The 22,039-nt window shown below is 38.0% G+C and overlaps 1 protein-coding gene across 2 annotated transcripts; it reads right to left on the reverse strand.

Moving 5' to 3' along the window:
• Positions 1–15,672: 15,672 nt before the first annotated feature.
• Positions 15,673–21,396, reverse strand: LOC149228721 (C2 and GRAM domain-containing protein At1g03370-like). Of its 2 annotated transcripts, none has more exons than XM_089378348.1 (9): positions 20,195–21,396; positions 18,382–19,668; positions 18,074–18,256; positions 17,681–17,964; positions 17,437–17,553; positions 17,086–17,348; positions 16,669–16,843; positions 16,146–16,418; positions 15,673–15,980 (listed from the first exon to the last, which is right to left on the reverse strand). In XM_089378348.1, exons 1-9 carry the CDS (start codon positions 20,541–20,543, stop codon positions 15,783–15,785), a joined length of 3,129 nt encoding a protein of 1,042 aa, XP_089234474.1. In that variant the 5' UTR covers positions 20,544–21,396; the 3' UTR covers positions 15,673–15,782. The 2 variants fall into 2 exon arrangements, with proteins under 2 accessions (XP_089234474.1, XP_089234473.1); XM_089378347.1 differs by having other exon boundaries at positions 15,673–15,986.
• Between the last annotated feature and the right edge of the window lie 643 nt (positions 21,397–22,039).

A 22,039-nucleotide genomic window follows, 5' to 3' on the forward strand; every position in this document is an offset into this window, starting at 1 on the left:
TAGGAATTTCCATGGTTTCTAGTGCAGCTTCACCCACAGTTTCAAGGGCGCGTACAAATCAAAGTCATAGGCGAGGAACAACAAGTGGGGGTAGGGGTTCCAGGGGAAGAAACTCTTTCCAAAGAACTCCACATCATTCGGTTCAAGGTCCACCACGCATCACTTGTTGGGGATGCGGAGGACCTCATTACCAGCGGGACTGCCCAGAGTTTCGAACCAGTAACAGCAGAAGAGAGGGAAAAGAACCAATAAAGGGAGCAGGTAGCCACCACCGAATCTATGCCGCAGTTGACAATCAGCAAGTTGAACACCAGTCTGCCGTGGTAGAAACCTCAGGTATGATAAACAAAGTAAAAGTTAAAATTTTGTTTGACTCTGGTGCTACAGATAGTTTCATTTCACCAGTTGCATTAGAAAAATGTGGGCTGGCAACCTATGAGCACGATGACTTTAAACAAGTTGAGATGGCTTCTGGAATAAAACAAGCAGTAGGGCCTAGTGTTGACCAATGTCAGGTAAACCTCGGGGTGTGTATGACTAAGTTGAAGGCATACGTCACAGAATTGGGAACGTATGATGTAATTGTTGGAATGGACTGGCTTGAAGCTCATCGAGCTTTGGTAGACTGTTTCAAGAAGAAGGTGATATGTTTAGATGATGAAGGTAGGCCAATTGAGATTTGTGGAATCAAGAGGGGAGTGTCCCTATGATTCATATCTATGATGAAGGTAAAACGTTGTCTCAGACAAGGTTGCAAACTGTATTTGGTCAAGACTATAAGTGACCAGAAAGGACCTTCCCTGGATCAACATCCAGTTTTGGCTGAATTCAAGGATGTTTTTCCAGAGGAATTGCCTGGATTACCTCCTGTAAGAGAGATTGATTTCACCATTGATCTGAAACCAGGTGCAGAACCAATATCTAAGACACCCTATAGGATGACAACTCCAGAGCTTTGTGAGTTGCAGATGCAGTTAAAAGAGCTCTTAGACTTGGGATTGATCAGACCTAGTATTTCCCCTTGGGGTGCACCAGTAATTTTTGTCAAGAAGAAGGATGGTTCCCTGCGCCTATGCATAGATTATAGAGACTTAAACAGAGCCACGATAAAGAATCGGTACCCAATACCTCGAATAGATGACTTATTTGATCAAATGAAGGGGGCAGCGGTCTTCTCAAAAATCGATCTACGATCTGGGTACCACCAATTGAGGATAAAGGAGGAAGACATCTCAAAAACTGCATTTCGAACTCGATTTGGGCACTATGAGTTCGTAGTTGTTCCATTCGGTTTAACTAATGCACCAACAGTATTCATGAGCCTCATGAATGGTGTGTTCAGGAAGTATTTGGACCAATTCGTGCAAGTCTTCCTTGATGACATTCTTATATATTCCAAGAATGAAAAAGAGCATGAACAACACCTAAGGGTAGTATTGACTTGTTTAAGGGAAAATCAATTGTATGGGAAATTGTCAAAGTGTTCCTTCTTTCAGAAGAAAGTCCATTACCTTGGGCACATCATTTCGGGAGAAGGGATTTCTGTTGACCCGGAAAAGGTGAAGGCCATAATGGATTGGCCAGTACCAAAAAATGCCCGTGAGGTACGTAGCTTTATGGGGCTAGCTGGGTATTATCGCAGGTTTGTGGAAGGGTTTTCAAGGATTGCAAAACCCATCACCACATTACAGCGAAAGGGGGTTAGGTATGAATGGACAAATGAATGTGGCACTGCATTCACAGAGCTGAAGAGGTTACTAACTAGTGCACCGATCCTTCAAGTACCAGACATGACAAAAGACTTCACTGTCTGCACCAATGCTTCGACGCAGGGATTGGGTGCAGTATTGATGCAAGAAGGTGGAGTAATAGCTTACGCTTCTAGGAAATTGAAGAAGCATGAAGAGTTATATGCTACCCACGACTTAGAATTGGCAGCAGTGATGTTAGCCTTGAAGCTATGGAGACACTACCTCATTGGGAGAAGATTTGAGTTAAGAACAGATCATCAAAGCCTAAAGCATCTCTTCACTCAAAGGGATTTGAACGCCAGACAAAGGCGATGGAGCGAATTCATGAGTGAGTATGATTTTGAGATCTCATACATCAAGGGAAAGGAGAATGTAGTGGCGGATGCACTAAGCAGGAGGCCACGAACTTTCTCCCTAGTAGCCTTAAAGGTAAATTTAAGGGAGCGGATATTGGAGAAACTCTTTGAAGATAGTTGGTATTTAAAAGTCATCTCAGCTATCCAAAGTGGGAAGCAGATAGAACCAAAGTTTGAAGGATATGTCCTTGAATCAGATGGGCTATTGAGATTCCAAGGGAGAATGTACGTACCTAAGGAAGGGGGTATAAGAGAAACCATCCTCGGAGAGTCTCACAAAGCACTCTATTGTGCACATCCTGGGGTAAAGAAGATGTACGCAGACGCAAGGAAACTCTTCTTTTGGGCAGGCATGAAGCATGACATAGTCCAGTTTGTCGCCAAATGTCTTGAATGTCAGCGAGTGAAGGCTGATCATCGCCATCCAGCAGGACTCCTACAACCTCATGACATCCCTACATCTAAATGGGAAGTAATTTCCATGGATTTTGTGGTGGGTTTGCCACTCACTTCCCAGAGGCACAATGCCATATTGGTTATAGTTGATAAATTGACCAAAAGTGCCCATTTCATCCCAGTAAGGGACACTTACGATGTTACGGATGTGGCGCGAGTGTTTGTCAATGAAGTTATCCGATTGCACGGATTGCCCACAAAGATCATTTCTGATAGAGACTCCCGATTTACATCTAGGTTTTGGACAAGTTTGCAGTCAGCACTGGGAACTCAGTTAAACCTAAGCATTGCATATCATCCAGAAACAGATGGGCAGACTGAAAGAGTAAATCAGGTTCTGGAGGACATGCTTAGGATGTACGTCATGGATAATCAGACTCAGTGGGAAAGGTACTTACCATTGGTAGAGTTTTCCTACAATAACAGTTATCATAGTTCAATTGGGATGCCTCCTTATCAAGCTCTATATGGAAGACCTTGAAGGACGCCATTAAGTTGGGAAAAGTTGGAGGACCGAGTGATAGTTGGCCCAGAATTAGTCCAAGAAATGGAGGAACAGGTAAAGCAGGTTCGACAAAGGTTAAAGGAAGCACAGGATAGACAGAAGAGTTATGCTGATTCACATAGGATTGATCGCAGTTATGAGGTAGGGGACCAAGTTTTTATTCGTATCCGGCCCAACAAAAGCACCATCCGGTTTGGGAAGGGGACGAAATTGTCACCTCGGTTCGTAGTACCTTTTAGGATCAAGGAGAAGATTGGACCAGTTGCCTATCGTCTTGTACTGCCGCCCCATTTGCATAAAACTCATGATGTTTTTCATGTATCTGTTTTGCGACATTATGTTTCTAATGAATCTCACAAACTGGATTGGCAGGACTTGCAGGTCTCGGACATGGGAACCGTAATGGTAGAACCATTACGCATATTGGACCGTAGGGTTCGACAGCTCAGACGTCGCACGGTGGACCAAGTTAAGGTCCAGTGGGACAAGTATAGCCCAGGATCTGCTACCTGGGAGGATGCAGAGACTATGCATCGTGACTACCCCTCACTTTTTGAGCATCTGTGATGCCTATTTTGACTTAGATAGCTACCTATGTTAAGATCCTATTTCCATGTTATTTATTTATGAACATTATGTAATATTGATGCATTTGGTTGACACATAAAACTACTTATATGAATCAGTTGATAGATTTGATATTTATGATAGAAATGGTTGATGTATGGACTACATGTATGACTCACTTAGTGATGGACTATCTAGTGGGTAACTTATCAGAATTACTTTGGTTCATATATAGCTCAAGTGGATATGATTTATTTAAATGAATGACTTAGCGAGAATTCTTAGATTGACACATGGATACTAGACTTAGTAATGTGATGATTATATGTCTTGTTGTATATAAATGCACGAATGAGAGGCTAACCCGCAGGGGAAGAGAACTATGTGATAGCCAAGAGGGAAGGATGAGACATCTCATGAGGAAGGTATAATGTACATTATTTTACTTCATTGGTATCTACTTGATATGCACTCTTATGACACAAAAAAAAAATGCAAATGACAGGTGGCAAGACGACCTGACTGGATTATTCGATGACAAGTCCAACCAGCTCTGTAGTGTGGTCCGTGCTCTGAAGGAGGGGTGGAGGTGTTTCCCACCGTGTATCCTTCGAAACTTGGAATCGTGGGGAGGACAGCTGAACGCTCCCCCTAGACGTGTGATGACGATTGCCAGATTCCTGCTGGGGAAAGTTTGGTCGAGGCATTCGACGCTCCCACCATGTCGGTTTTATCAGTGGTCAGTATGGCCTTTGCCACTGATAAGGCAGCAGACGACGGATAGGGTGGGAACGGAAGTAGGCCAGGGTGGATAGGAAGCTATAGGCCAGTTGGAGACTCTTGATGGGAAGTAATGCCATTTTCTGACTCATCGAATTTTAATGCTATAACTCTTTCTGGTTTGCTATGCTTTCAAACTCCTTGTATCTTTTCATTCTAACTTCGGGACGAAGTTTTCTGAAGGAGGGGTGTATGTAATGCCCCACTTAAAATCTTATCCTACAAATTGTGTTAATATTTACATTATCTGAAAATATTGAGAAATATTGGTCTAAAATAAATTTATGATTTCCATTATTCAAATTCCCCACTTACCTTCTCAATTTGAATATTGTGTAGGATATGGTCTCCTTCCATTAATTCAAAATATATTTATTCTTTCACATTCCCCAATGTACCCTCACATTTAATTGGGAGAAGACATAGTCCTCTCCATCTTATCATCAATATATATATATATTTATTCATTTCACATTCCCCAATATACCCTTACATTTACTAAGGAGAAGACAAAGTCCTCTCCATCTTATCATCAATATATATTTATTCATTTCACATTCCCCAATGTACCCTCACATTTACTAGGGAGGAGACATGGTCCTCCCCATGTAATTACACTTCACATTCCCAAATGTACTTTTCAGATTTACTTGGGAGAAGACATGATCCTTTCCCATTAAATTCTCAATTTTAAATTCATATCACAATTCCAAATGTACTCTAGCTTAGAAGAGAAGTCAACCAAGGATGGGTGAGAGTTAATGACATTAATGAGAGGTGGTTGAGGAAAGAGGGTATAAAAGGGAAGGGGGAAGGAAGAAGAGGGGAGTGGGAGTTTTGCTTAGGATTGTGGGGGTTGGTTGTGATTGTTTGGCCTTGTTATGATTTTTGGGAGACCTTGGAAACCTGTGGAGGTTTCTTGGGTTTGAGAGGAGGAAAGTATCATTTTCTAGTTTTGCACATTCTTCTTGAGGACACACTATATCTGGTTGGACTTGGGCACGGAGGGCTAGGGAACCTGTGGAGGTTTCCTGGGCTAGGAATTTATTTCCTAGTTGGCTGGGAGGTAAATCCGGTTGGGTCGGCCAGAAGGAGCGTTCAGCTGGAGCTATCAGACAAAGGTATCGTCAACAACCGCCGGAACAGGTATTTTTCCATGGACTACTCTTGTTAAGTTGATATCAATGGAATGCTCACCTTAATTTATGTTGCTTATGATAAAATGATTAAATGTTAAATGTTTAAAGCTATGTGAAAAGGTCAGCAAGCTCCTTTTGTTATTTATAAATTAACAGGAAAATAGATATGTTAGTGTATAACGAAATAAAGGCTCTAATAATAGGATTCGGGTTCTTACAAGGAGATGCGAACTTGTATCACATAGTGGTGGAAGGTAAGCTATTGATCATTGTACTTTATGTAGATGATCTCATACTGACAGGTGATGAGAATTTCATCAAATCTTGCAAGGACATGGGGCTCATGCATTACTTTCTTGGCATGGAGGTATGGCAGGGAGATGGGGAGTTGTTTGTGTCTCAGGGCAAGTATGCCAACGAGATACTCAAGAGATTTTGCATGGAGAGCAGTAAACACATGGAGATTTCTCTAGCCGGTAATTGGAGGAAGGACATGGGGCTCATGCATTACTTTCTTGGCATGGAGGTATGGCAGGGAGATGGGGAGTTGTTTGTGTCTCAGGGCAAGTATGCCAATGAGATACTCAGGAGATTTTGCATGGAGAGAAGTAAACACATGGAGACTCCTCTAGCCGGTAATTGGAGGAAGGAGGATGCTACTTCAGGGGAAGTAGTGGAAGCTATTGTTTATAGGCAACTTATGGGTTCACTGATGTACTTGGTTAACACATGACCGGATATGTGCTATGTAGTTAACCAGCTTATTCAAGCGATGGTTAGGCCTACCAAGTTGTATTGGAAGGTAGCAAAGCATGTATTGAGATACCTCAGAGGAAGTACTCAGTTTGGGTTATGGTACAGATGGACAAAGGGAGTGAAACTTCAAGGCTTCACCGATGCATATTGGGCAGGGAGTCCATCTGACAGGAAGAGCACACAAGGAGGGATATTTAGTATTGGGTCGCGGAAGTCTCTTGGTACAACAGGAAACAGAGATCGGTTGCACTCAATTCGGCAGAGGCAGAGTACATGGCTGCAAGTCAGGGAGGATGTGAGGCGATCTGGATGAGGAAGATCTTGGTTGGTTTGTTTGGTCAACAGATGGATCCGACAGTGATTTATTATGATAATTAGAGTTGTATCCAACTATTTGAAAATCCAATATTTCATGATCAGTCCAAGCATATTGATATTCAATATCATCATCTCAGGGATTATGTATTGAGGCGGATCATGTTGTTAGATTACATTCCCACAAAGGAGCAAGATGTTGACATTTTGACAAAGGCATTGTCAAGATGTAAATTCGAGTTTCAGAGAGACAGGATCGGGGTAGTTGATAATCCCTTTCTTGGTGAAAGGGAGCGTTGAGAAATGGGAACAAGAAATTCCAATTTAATTTGTCCTTAAATTAAACTGTGAATTAAATTTGAATTCTATTCTCATATCAACTTAAAATAGTTAAATTAAGTTTATTAAACTCACTTAACTTAGGAAATTCGAGTTGGGAGTCTTTTGGAATTCATGTATATGTTCTCCCTACTTTGTAGGAGTCCAGTGTGAGTTAATTATGAGTTGTAAAATAGAAGACTATGTTTCATGAGTCAGTTCAGTTAAATTAGTTCTCAAACTAATTGAGAGAACTAATATTGAGATAACAGTTAGTGGTGACACTAATGAACTCCACCAGTGCTACTCTAGTTAACTGAATATTTACTCATCAGAAACTCATGCATGTTGATTCTAAGAAACACCCAGTTGAGACTAGAGTGCAGGGACAGTGTACTATTTGTTTTAGATTTTTCTGAGTTGCACTGATAGTGCATGCAATCAGGCACCGATCCTTGAGGGATTTCGTTATTTTTAGAGGCTTTATTTCCCATTAAATACAAGTTATCCTTCATAGGAATTACACATTAGAATAGAGACTTGGAGAGCTTGTGAAGAGGCTAAGCTTTGGCCTTGAGCTTGCTTATGAGTTGGAGATTGAATTCGCTGAGTGCTGGGATTGTTCTTGAGAGAACAAGCATTGTAATTTCATCTTGATTTTCTGGATTAATACAAAAACAAATAGTGGGGTTTTGAGCTGTGATTTTTCCATGTTGTGTGCCTTTGATTCTCTTCCTCTATTGCTTATTGTTTACTCGATGTTTATGGGCTTCCCCTGTAAAGAGTAGAAGTATATTCTTGTCTCTTGCTTTATAAAATTGCATTAGCTTGTGAATCTACAAGATTTTCTACATAACAAAGGGCACTAATAAGGATACACATTGGGTGGTCAATTGCACGAACTTAGTAGGATACCATGATTATGCTTGCCACATGAAAGAGGCAGGACACGAGATGCTTCAAATCGTTATTGATGCTTAGTCAAAACAAACTATAAGTCATGGTGAATTCATTGTCATGCTTTGTCTATGACATGGATGGCATTGAATTTTGAAATAATGTCAAAGTGGTATTTCTTCAAGGGATTTTCTATATGGTAGGAGATGATGATTTTGTGGAAGTTGGACTAGAGACCCTTGAAGGTGTTTTACATCTCTCCTTATTGAAATTTATTGTAATTCAACCTAATGGTTTTCATAACTATTCTACTTTGATAATTGCATCACAACCTCCCATTTTAGGAGAAAACATGTTGGGTTTGAGAAAATAGTCCTCAAATTAAGGTTTCACATTCTCACACATACCACCACATTTCATCATACCTCCATTTTCTATTATGATTTAGAAATTGTGTGTTGCATGGAAATAAGAATGTGCTTATTGTGTGACTTAATGGATAGAATGTGTGAGCATTGGTCACTATCAATTAAAACAATTGTCTTCCAACGTTGGAAGTCGTCAATCAAATTTAGAGTCTATGGATCTAAAATTCCTATAAATCATGGAGTGAAATTTGGGGTTCCTCACAAGGACTAGAGGGTGGTTTCTTCATGAGACAGAGGTGTGGTCTTTTTTAAGTCTGGCTCTATTGTGGTGGATCTTTTGAAATTTCCTCAGTGGATGGATTGGTTCACATCTAGTTGAAATAATTTTGTTTCTTATATGTATGCCCTTCAAAATTCTCAACATAATTATAATAAATGTGGAGACATTGACATTCAACTACTTCCACTAGGGTCAACTTGTGGACTATAAAGGGTATAGTGGTAGAAGTGATCATCTCCACAAGAAAGGGCTTTTGAAGGGAATAAAAGGGGTTGTTTTAGTATGTGCTTTTTGAGCTCATTGAGAGGCTTCCAACCAATTAGTTGGGTGAGCCATCAAGAATTTATCATGTCATCTACATGGATTTATAATTGTGTTTCATAAAGAGTGCATATGTGTTTCACACTATGGCTCCAGGGCATGTACCCCCTAGAGGACTTCTTATGTCGTTGCCAACATTGCCAATGCTCCCTATTTAAGTATAACATACCCACTCAAAGTTTCATCATGCCATTTATGATGCCATAGAAGGAGACATAGTCTACCATCTCGGTAATCCAACCTATTAAGTTAGAACCCTCATTATTGTTCAAATCTACATTGGAAAATATCTACCATTAGTATTTTGATTATTTGAAAAGGATGGTCTAGTGCAATGATCTCCATCTACAAATGATTCCCCTCGATGGCCCGACCTATAACTCTTTGCAATTAGCTACATTGGGTAGGACAAAGGATAGAAGTGAAGAGCATTAGTGATTCATGTCAATGATTGGAGCAACCCAAGTTTTTAGAGAGGCAACCTGTGTGGACAATTCCTCAATCTAAAAGACATGGGTTTCAATACAATTACCTAGATTTCTAGTAAATTATCTTTACCATGGTCATATTTCTATCAACGGCATGGAATACTTAGGTCCACCATAAACATTATCAAAGAATTATATCAACGAAATCAATCTCATGCAAGGAAACTTTCGAGACAGTTCACCCATAATATGGTTGGGCCCTAAAAAAATGTGTTACTTGAGAGTTATACCAATGTGATTAGAATCATGCAGGGAATCTTTTGATATAGATCACCACAATGGTATTGTCAAGTCTGCTAGATGTTTTTACTTAATAGGAATATGACTCCTAGTTGAGTGTTACCATACTAACTAAATTCACAAATTCTTGATATTGCAAGGGATTGTTTTTTCAACTACATGTTATGTAAAGGCTAGGGTTTACATCATCTAAAAGCCACAAAAGAGTCAAGTGTTATAGCTTTAAGGTCCTTAATGGTTTCCGCCAATAATACTCGAACTCAAATCTCACCCTTAATCATATTACCTGATCCCCTAGTATGCAAGAGTGATCGCCTTGAATGTTGTTATCAATGTACCATAACAATAAGACAACAAAGCTTTATGAAAGTATGGTTTTAAGTGCACCTAGGGGGCTTTCCATTTACTCAAAGGTACATGGAAGTTCAAATTCGTCAATATATTCTATCTAATGAGGTATTACTCACGAAGGATCAACAAAGGTGTACAAGGGTGTCCAACTAGGGACTCTAGTTGAATTCCTTGTGTATTCTTCCTAGTGATAGTTTTACCTAATAAAACAATAGAACTTTCATTTTAAATATGCCATAACAAAAACAAAAAAATCAAAAAACGTGTGAGGATGCTAACACAAGAAGAATCTTTGGTATCACGTGCAATGTACTTAATCAACAAAAACAATAAATTATGAGCAAATATTCAAAGAAATATAAACTATAGAACATGAAATAAGAGAGAAAATGACATAAAACCTGCATAATAGAAACCCACGTATTGATAATTCAAGAAAAAATGCAATGTTCATCAATACCTTGAAGGAACAACCTCTAATTGAATAGAGCTTTAATACAATAAGAATACTTCGCAAAACATTACATAGGCTTCTAGGTCCATAAATAGTTTATTAAATTAGCAAAACCTTTAATACTAGCAATCTCATTATTAATGAGTACCTAGTGACTACCTAATGTACCTCATTTAATAAAGATAACCACTTTACATTTGAGTAACTACTCACTACATACCTAATGGGTCTTGTTTATAAAAGATAACCAATTGACATCGAATAACTACCCATTAACTATCTAATGAGTCTTATTAAGAGAAGATGAGCTCATATATTAATTCATCGCTCCCAAATGCCCCAAAGTTAGTAGAGCAAATTTGCTCCAAAAATAAACATCCTAAGAAAATAATAAAATAATAAGCCATGTATACCACATCAATGTTGTGTATATACCACATCACATAAAAACTAGACTAGTATAAAATTACGAAATGAAAAATAAAATTAGTTAGTTTAAATTCTTATACCTATATAATAAATAATAATAATCTATGATAATATCATTAATATATAATAATAATGTTTAATAGTAATAATTTATAGTATATATTACATAATTATAATATTATATTAATTAATAAATATAATATAATATAGTATAAATTTTAAAATTATAGATTTATAATGTAATATAATAGTATTTGATTGATATATAATGATAATATTACAAAATAGTTGAATTAATAAGATTACAAAATAAATGAATTAATAAATATAATTAATATGAATGTAACCCATTTTTTATATAATATATTGAATTAATAAGAAAAATGTGTAAAAGTGCATTTTAGTGCAAAAGTTGCTTTGAGAAAATATAAATAAGTATTATAATATAAATAATGGAAATATAACAAATAAACATTGATAAATATTATAATTAAAAAGCTCTGAAGGTTAGTTCAATTGGTTAAGTTCTCATTACTAAAGCACCTCGCTAATGAAAGGTCACAGGGTGAATTCTCCTCAACGTCCTTGAGGTTGGACTCTACCAATAAGCCAGCGGGAAGTGATCCCTTCAGCCCTTGATGTTGGACTCTACTAATAAGCCAATGGGAAGTGATCCCTTCAGTTGGATCTGCCAAGATATTTCCTATATATATATATGGAGTATTTCAAAGGTGATGAACATATTTTGAGATGATCTCACCAAAAACTTAACTAAGTTGAGGTGTACATATGATTAAATATTCTCGGAGAGAGACATGACACATAATCATCATTGACTTTTAAATGTCTAACACAAAAATTATCATTAAATTCTTTGAAGTTCAATTGGTCATTGAATTTCCAACTTACCAAGCACAATTTTTCTTAATAAGGCCCATTTTAACCTCAAATTTGCTCTAGTGAGGAAGGTTAAAATAAAGCTCCCATAATAACATGCTTCAATCAACTCAAAAGCCTTCCCTAAACTTTCATTATCAAACACATCCCACTCCTTTTTATCACTCCTCTATTTATCAATGCTCCATTGTAGTGGCTCCTCAATCCATCTCCTTTATGACTCTTCAAGTCCTAATGCATAAATGCTCCATTCTAGTGGCTCCTCAATCCATCTCCTTTATGACTCTTCAAGTCCTAATGCATAATTCCTTCACTGCTTGCAACTCATGTCCATGCCTCACAGCTCTCTATAATCCTTCTTCCTTGCCATTAAGTCTTCTTCCTCCACTGCAATCCGTCATTACAATGGTCCATACTATTTTAGCCATGGATCTCTCAACTTCGGATATTTTGTCCCACTTCATGCCTTTTAAATGCTTTCTCCCATGTCTACACCTTATTTGTTGCAGTCTTCTATGATCTTATCTTCATCCTGGTCTTCTTGGACCTTGTGAATGTTGAAATTTGCACTCACCTTCTTGTCACCTACCTTCACCTCACATCATTTCCTCACTTTCCTTGCAAACCTCATCAAAATTTTGTTGTTGGTCTAATCATCCCTCGTCCATGTATCTTCCATGTATCTTCCTCCGATGTCTTTCTTATCAAAACCTTCCCAATATAACCCTCGTTTGGTGACCTTCCTTCAAGGTTTTACCTTATTCATATCTCACCAGCTTCAATGTCTCCTACAATCAAAATTATATCTGTCAAAGCTTCACCACATGGTATTCTCATGCCCCTTCCTGTCTTTCTATGTCGAATATCATTCGAGAATGTACCCTTTCAATTCTAGCTGCCCATGTTTGTCCCACTTCATGCCTTTTCAATGCAATCTCCCATGTGTACACCTTATTTGTTGCAGTCTTCTATGGTCTGTATCTTTATCCTCATCTTCTTGGACCTTTCAATTTTGACATCTGCACTCACCTTGTTGTCAACTACCTTTACCTCACATCATTTACTCACTTTCCATACAAACCTCATCAAAATTTTGTTGTTCGTATAATCATCCCTCGTCCATGCATCTTCCTCCGATGTCTTTCTTATCAAAACCTTCCCAATGTAACCCTCATTTGTGACCTTCCTTCAAGGCTTTACCTTATTCATATCTCAACACCTTCGATATCTCCTACAATCACATATATCTGTCAAAGCTTCACCACATGGTATTCTCATGCCCTTCCTGTCCCTCCATATTGAATATCATTTGAGAATGTGCCCTCTTGATTGTAGCTGCCCATGATCAAACGTCTTGACTTTGTCAATCACATTTTCATCCCTTCAATCTTTGTTAACACCACATAGTTCAGTGGCTTCTCCTCACCACCTCTGTTATGTAAACATGGAAAGTCTCCATCCTTGGATATCATTCTCCTTCGCACTATCCTTTGTCTCGTGAACCTCCAACCATCCTTCGATTTTATCGAAGGGTAGTTATAATATCGTGCTTTTAATTCCTTAACATGGTCCCTTCTTGCATGTCATTTGATGTATGTAATAATCTCCTTTACTAACATCCTCATTAGAGTTTCCCATGTTTAACCTATATCTCAAATTTCTATGTCTATCCACTCGAGAGCCTCTTTCTCATCAATTCTCATATACTAATGTGACCCCTGACTAGTTTTGGTCAGTTCTAATATGCCTTTGGACTCCACGTCCACCAATACACTTCACGACTCCTTGGCTGCCTTTTGCTTGCATTCTCTCTCTGTGCTCATCATGCTATGCTCTATTTGGGTCTCTTTATCTTATGTGTGACGCACCTGCATCACTACTAACAGCAAATCATTCCTATTTTATAGCCCAGATAACACACATTTTATAATTCAAACACAATCTTCAATGCTTAGTGGCCTATACTCTATCTTTGGCATGCAATCATAGAATATTTGCAAAGAAGCAAATTGTCAAATTCAACTCCCCTGTAATATATACAACCTTGGACATAATTACTCATAGTTGTTCATCTTGAATAGGAAATATTGACTCTCTTATTCAAAGGTGGCAAGTACCTAACGGAATTTGAACAATGATGTGCTAAGTTTGCAATATCATCTTGCTCTAACAAATATAGAAATTAAAGGAAAAAATAAAATGCAGAATATAAGGACTGTTTGAAATAAGAAATTTATTGATGCTCATATTTAGCATAGTTGATATGTGGACATTGACAGAACAAACAAAGGTCTCTTTGCATTTGCTAGAATTTGTGTGAGATGGACCTTAGTAAAGGCCTACCTGATCGTATCCACATAAAACATGAAAACTTTCAGTGGACGCAAGTTTTAGATTATGAGAAGATGGCATTTAGATGTCGGATCTGCTTTCAAACAAGACACATGCCCACAGGCCAAAAAGATCCCAAAAATGAAAAGGCAGGCTCATAGGCCAAAGGGATGGCAGGTACCTAACAGCTTTGAGGATGAAGAAGAAGATACTACGGAAAATACTCCAAATAGGGAGGCTCAGACACAACATGGCAGCCAAGAAGACGTAGGAGCTGGAAACCAGTCATGAAAACAAAAAACCAGAGCAACAGAAAGAGGAAACACTCATGAAAAGGGAGCGAGGAGTATAAAGAGAACCCGTGTATTTGAGGGTTTGGATTCAAACAAAGAAGTCCCTTTGCAGGAAGGTGGAAATCAATTGACAATAGTAACAGACAAAGAAGTCCCTTTGCAGGGAGCTGGAAATCAATTGGCAATACTAACAACTTATCACAATCATGAGGTTTGGAAAAAGGTCCAGAAGAGGAAAGGCAAAAAAGGGGAAGTTAAGTGATTATTATCACACTTAGCCCCTGTCAAAATTATGTATTTTACAGTTTATTTCCTTTTTTATTTGTGCATCAGCCGAAAGGTTGACATGATCAAATGCCTAAAGACATCTGCAGAATGTAATTTTGTGCCTGTTTACAGGTTGACTAAAATTATGAATTTTTCTTCAGAAATTAAAAAACAAAAGATAGTTGATATCTTGCACGAACAACTTTATAAGATGTAATTGAGCATTTTTACTTCAACATGAAGCAGCAACAAGTCCAAGAGGACTCCATTTCCATTTTATATTTATCTTGTTTATAAACAATGCAAAAGAGGAAATGCATTCACATCATACATCTAATTTTTAGGAAATCAATAATCTTCACTGTTTAATAAAAGAAAATACATCCACATATTTTACTGTTCCCTGTGGTTAGCTGTTAACTGCAATTTTGCAACCAATTTATGGTTGAATTGGACTCAACATGTAGGTGACCAGTTGCCTACTCATATTGAGCTTAAGCTTGCAGTGTTCTGTTTGCCTGCTTGCATTCCACTTATAGAATCTTGTCTGTTCTAGTGCATCAGTTAGGCTAATTTTGCAGATTTTCCAATGTAATCTTGACTTGCCGGAGGGCTCCTTTTAATGAACATGTTAGGCATCTTTTTCCCTCTGGCTTACAAGTGATGGTGGTTCATTACAGCACCATTGGGATAATTTTCCAAGTTGCCTTCAACCCCCGAGGTGCATGATTTCCATTGGATGGCAACAGTGCTTGATAGCTGCATGATTGCATCTGCATTTCAGTGACAAGTCTTGAACTTTTCCTTGTAGCTTAACATAGAATGTTCAATGTCCTCACTGAACATGCAATATTATTATGAATGGAGTCTAGAACGTAGTGTTATATTGATGTTGATAGGTTTCTCGTCACATCAGAATTTGCAGGTTGATCAATTAAGTAACAAAAAGAATGAATAAATTGAATCTGAATTTCTGCATTTCCACCGTCAACTAGGCCAAAGGGATTTTTTCCTCCACACTTTTAAAGAATCTGTTGTATGAACAAATATTAAACCATGGAAATTGTGTGCCATGGCCAATCCGATCCAATCAAAAGGCAAGCAAAGTCTATAGTGCAAACCCATATCTCTATGTCATGTTTGAAAGACTTCTGTTGCATCTTCTGCAACAGTAAGAATCATCAGAGTCCTCCCAAAAAATGTTTACACAATTTTACATGTCGCTACCTTAGCTGTTTTTTTGTAAGAATCTCCTCCTCCACCAAACGTTGGGTCTCTTTCAAATGGTCAGTGAACTTTTCGACAATGTTTTTTGTGATCCTCTTTTGAGATGTGGTGCTCTTAAGCCATGCAATGCCCACAAATACTCTGACATTACATGCTTCTGATGCAGAGACTAGATTCTCAAGTTCTCTCCTTACCTGGAGCTATACAAACATTCAAAAAATAAGTCACATTTCCTTGCAAATTGAAGATACTATGCAAATTGGTAAAATAAAGAAAATGAAACAAAAAATCCACTTTCTATTCAAAATATCCATGTACAATAAATTGTAATGGGTATAATCAAAGAGATGAGGAAGCACCTGAAAATGGTCTCCAAAAGGCACACCATGAAGGGTAAGAACTTCGTCAATAATCCATCCATTTCCATTATCAAGCTTTGACTTTTGCTGGATACTTGTGATCTCTACACCAAACCCGGAAACATTTCTATTGAACTTGTACCAGATCTGTCTTTGGTATACTTTTTGTTTGTAAATTTCCCATGTTGTGGTTCTGTAGTTCAGACAACCAGATTTCTCCATTATCTCTTTGTCTAAGCGACCCCCATCATATAACTCCATGAGTGACTCAACCTGTCATTAGGAATTGCAAAAACGATATTAGTAGGCATGTCTTTCTGAGCAACAAGTAATACTAAATTAGTAAGAGCCACTTTCCACAGCCTATTGAGTTTCATTGTTTATTATATCAGAGTAGCATGATCTTACCAAAACAAGCCATCAACACAACAGTTTGAACTTTGTCCCAAACAGCCTAAATATCAGAACGATAACTTCACAGGAATGCAGAACAGGGAAATGCCTCATGAATTGAGATACTTACGCTGAATGGTAATGTTTGTGAATGGACCTTGGTCATGCTCGCTTCCTCGACACCCAAAAAATATCCAGAATCTTCATTTTGGAGATCCCCTGAATCTGTCGGTTCTTCATCCTCTACTATTTGCATCTTCTGCTCAAGACTCAGTGCCCTATTCCTCCATAGTGCCATGATTGTCCTGTTTGACATATAAATTGTAGTTTCTCAGGAATCAGACAAGAAAGATATTTCAAGCTTTGTTCAAAATACCAAATTAGCTTGTCTCAAATTCATGCACATCCACTCTTTATTTTCAATTTGCTTTATTGGAATTCATGCAAATCAATCCTCTTTCGTTGATCCAATATTACTTCTGCCATTTTTACAAGTGACAGAGGACAATGTATGGTTGCTACGATGAGAAAAGAACTCAATGTGTACCTGCATGCAACATTGTAGGAAACAAAGGACTGAAAATGGAACTTGAGTCTTCCTTTGTCATCTGTGTACTTTGCACCATGGCTAGCATCAAGGCCTCTGCCTCTGCGAAGGAAGATGACCAGAGATGGACTACCCATTGATGCTAAGGAAGGAGGCAACTCCACTATTTCCTCTATATCTTCCCACAGGAAGGAAAATTTGGTTTTATGTCCAAAGAGATTTGCATAGAAACCTAGCATCCTTGCAGATAAGAATAAGCGACCCTGCAAAACATAAATTCACTTGAGACCCATGTTCTGGTCTGTTATTTGCAACAACTCATGCAAATGTATCTAAGTGAGGCATAGATACCTGAAGAGGCATTTTACGTTTCAAGTAGCAAGAAAAATCATTAATCAGAAACTCCTCACTTGGAAGTGAAAATAGCTTCTGGAATGTTGAATTTGTCTGAGGTGAGCGCCGGGCAATCTGCATAGAATTCTTTCTCATTCTCATGATGTCCAAAGTCCAGACAAATAGAGCAATCCATTGAACTATACGTATGCCAAGGAAAAGACAAGTATCTACTTGAGATTTAATATCGAAAGATGAATACCTTTTTTCCAACTTCCTTTTCCATCTTTGTTATGTACTGAGTAACCACATCAGGACCCTTTGTATTTGTCAGAAATATCCTAAGGTGCAGCTTCGATTGGCAAGCTTGTGCCAGTCTTCCTTGAAGTGGGATCCACAAATCAGCCAGTTCCTGTGAAGTAAATTTCAGAAAATTGATCTCAGCATACCCTAGAGATGTAGCCTCAGCAAAAGGCCCTTCAAAGTCAAAGACTTCTACATCCATCACAGAAGGAGGCTCTTCTGTCGCATCATATTCGAATATTTCTGCAGAATTATTTGGAGAATGAAAGTCAGAATGGAAATCATGAACAGAAGCATGGAGAAGCATAGAATCTCAAGCACAAAATATCTGGATAGTTTTATGACATTTTACCATGCCATTGAGGATCCAGTGTCTGCAGTTTGATTGAACTTGTTCGGGGTTTCCCATTACAAGTAAATACCACATATGGATCTGAATAACCAGTAGCATCTACAACAGAGAAATTCTTTCCTTCAATTAGGGCAACTGTCAGTAGCCATCCATCTCCCTGTGCTTTAATTCCATGATCACCAGCTGTAATCAAGCCATGAATAAGTCTGAGAAACCAAAATGTTTTTTAACAATTGCCAATCTTACTTTTATCTAAATAAGAGCTCTAGGAACTGAAACGGCTCAGAGCACGAATGACATTGTCTTACCCTTTTGGAACCGTGCATGCATGAAATGTGAAATCATCTTGAAAATACGCTCCACTTGGAGAACAAGTAACCCACATGTAATAACTTCTCCCAAAGAATCAGGTAAATCTAGCCCACCAAATTCCAAGCCCTGCATCACACTGGGATTGGCCAGGAAGATGTGCAAAAGGACATATGCCAATGAAAATAAGGTAGACACCAAGGTAAAAACCCCAATATAACTAATAATAAGCTTCCATTCCGATTGGGGATCCACCTGCAAATCTAATCTTGGCTGTTCTTGCTCAGAGGCCAAGGATGAAACATCTAGTGGTGTAGCATACTGAGAGAGCAACTTCGAAAACTGTTGATAGCTGTCCTTCAGTCCTTGTCTCGCACCACCTTCAATCATGCTTTTCATCATTGTACTTTGAATAAAATTCATTCTCCAGGAAACAGAAAGATGGGAGGATTCCTCTTCGGTTGGTACTTCTGGCCCTGGTGTGATGCAGAAAAGCAATTCACACCTAAATGAACTTCCATATGGAACATCTGGTGTACTTACACTTGCTAATACTGCAAAAACCTTCCCATCTGCTATGAGATAAGTTTGTTCTTCTGTAGCTTTGACGGACTTCACCAGTTTAGTTGCAGCTTTGGTGTATGTGACCACTCTTTTCATGGGTTCCCCCGCTGCTTTTCTCCAAGGTCCTTCAACAAGGTCAGTTGTCCCCTCTAGTTGTGCTAACTCACGCTTGAAATCACTGTTGGGCCCAAAGAGAATGGCATTTAGATTTCTAGGACTAGTAGCATAGGTTTGGTCTAAAAGAATTCCTCCTGGCAGAGGGCTAGGAATTTCCTGTTCACCTGAATCTGTGCTATCAAAACCTTCTTCAAAAAACCCATCTGACTGTTCTTCCTCTGAATTGTCTTCACAATCATGGAAATTTTCTGACGATTCTGACTCAGCCCATTCAATCTGGTTGGTAGTTTCCGTAGTTTTGTTCGTAGTTTCTATAATTTTGTTGGTAGTTTCTGTATTTTTGTTCGTGAATATTGCAAAGAATCTGCCTGCAAGGGATGGTATATTCATTTTATCTTCTTGTACGGATGATGCTTCTTCTGACGCTCCAGACCCAAAGGAGGACAGTGAACTGTTGGAAATTCTTGCCGGTGTTTCCACTGGTTCCGTTGATTCCCTTGCGCTAAGGCTTTCTGCATTAACATATTTGGTCAACCCAGACTCTTGATGAAGAAATCTGTTGTAATTCTCTCTACCATATAGAGATACAGTGAGAAGAATCTCCCCTGAATCACAAACATCACTGGGTGTTAGTTTTTGAGCCCTGGTAATGAATATCTGACTAGGTAATCAAATGCATTCTTGAGCCTGCCCCTTACAATCAACTCTATTCCAAACTGCAACTAAAAGAGAAAAATTAGGGGGGCAGAGAAGAATGGATTCAAAAAAACCCTTTCAAGTTCAGGAGTCAAATCAAATCATGGGTGAATGATAGCCTCAGTCAAATTGTTGCAAGTGCAAATTATCTTAGTTTTTTTCTTAAAGGGGTATAGAACGCATGGACAGGAAAACCTAGAAATTCTGCCATCCCTAATTCAGTAGCCGATCAATCGAATTGCCACAAAAATGGGCCAGTTTTTATATAAAACACAGAGGAAAGAAAGCAAGGATGTATACAATTAAAGATATGTTGTAATACCTAGGGATGCCCAGTAACCCCCACCAGTTAAATTGCTGTAAATATACCTAAATAAAGAATGTGATAAAATATGGGCTTTAAGGGCTAAGAACCACTCAAAAAACAGGACTTACCACACGATTTGGCCTTGGACCTGCTGCCTCGGGGTTGCAGGGGAAACCAAGTGAGCGGCATGGTATGTTTCTCAGAATCGAGCACCTTGGAAACAGGCACCTTCACCTGCCCTAGGAAATCATCAACTATGAACTTATCCTCATCCCACAAAGAAATATGCAATTCCTCGCTGAGATCATCAACTTTGAAGGTGAATTCCTCGTTCCATGAGGGATTGAGAGTCTTCCTTATCACTCTAGTCCGGGCTTTTGATTTCCCTAGCTGTAATTTCACATAAGGATCACTCAATCCATTGTAGTCCTTGGCCGGCAACCCCTTGGCTTCCTGGACATACACATATAGCTTCATCTCTGAATCCTCAAATTCGAATCCTTTAAAGCAAACGACCAGACATGCACTACTCCCCTGATCAAACCTAATGCTTCTGGGGCTTGTTGAAGTTTATCCCGGATCATCAATCTTGATGAAAAACCCTGAACTTACTGATGCGCAAATCAAGCTACAGCGCAAGCTGGATGTCTTTGACACTTGGTTTCTCTCCCAGCAATTATGAATCCTGGATGATATTGTACAAACAGCGAATCCCCAAATTGATATACTGCCCAAAGATGACAATTTTGATACAAAAACAGCTACAGATGACAAGGCCGGCAGAAAATAACATAAACTTGAAAAAATCGCAGAACACTACAACACTTTTTCAATCAGAAACAAAGGCGAAATTGAGGGCAAGGCATTGCAGAGAGCCAGATGGAAATGAAAATGAAACTATTAATTGAAACCGAGGTGTTTTATGGTCCGGGGCAGGAAGAGGGATCGAGGGATCGAGGTTTTGCAAATCCAGGAAAAAGCGGTGTGGATAATGGTGTGCTCTCCTGTGATTTGATACGAATAATCGACAGTCAACCCAAATTGGTGGGGAGGGAAAGTGGGTGTCCACCCCTTGCCGGCCGGCTGTCCCACTACTCTTACTCTTTCAGATCAAACATATCATAACCCTGCTCAAACACCATCCAGCCCCAGTTTATGCGAGGTAAATGACAATTTCCAAAACCTTTCCCTGCGATTTCCTCGGTGACTTTGAATGCATTTACTGATCCACCTAGATGAGGGAAAGAACATTCGTTCAGAGGTGCTGGGTTGAGAAGTCCACCAGCGCCATATTTGTTCCCATGACTTCTTCTATGAACTTCCATTCAATCTACAAGTTTAAGCCTTTTTAGCAAAAAAAAAAAAAAAAAAAAAAAATATATATATATATATATATATATATATATATATTTTATTCCAACGCGATTGGGACAAGCATTGGATTCCCTTAGCTCTGCTCGGCTTCTTTGGATATCATTAGTTCAAACTCACTCATCATTGTTATTTTAGTGAAATTTTAAAAAAAATAATGTTAATATATTATTTATATAAATATTAATAAAATAAATTATAATTATAATAATATTTTTTATTTTAAATATTGGAAAAAAACTTTTTTAATTCGAATTTGAAAAATATATATATTTATATAAATGAAATTGTAATATTATATAATTAAATTAATAATAATAAATTAATTTTAATATTACAAATAAATAAAAAACAATACAATTTTTATAAATTAATTCATTTAATTATTAAAAATTATAAAAGTGTATTTAATTATTAAAATTTATAAAATGTATGTATCTCTTTAAAAAATAAATAAATCTATTATATATTAAAAATAAAAAGTAATACAGTCTAATAAAAATATAATAATAAAAAATAAAAACTAGATTTAAATAAAAACTAGATTTTCAAAATTTTAAATTGATTCATTCTATATATATATTTAAATGGATAGCATTTTA

This window comes from Pinus tabuliformis, chromosome J (assembly GCF_031772625.1).
Source record: "Pinus tabuliformis cultivar Carrire ecotype Pingquan chromosome J, CPIR1, whole genome shotgun sequence".
NCBI lineage: Eukaryota > Viridiplantae > Streptophyta > Pinopsida > Pinales > Pinaceae > Pinus > Pinus tabuliformis.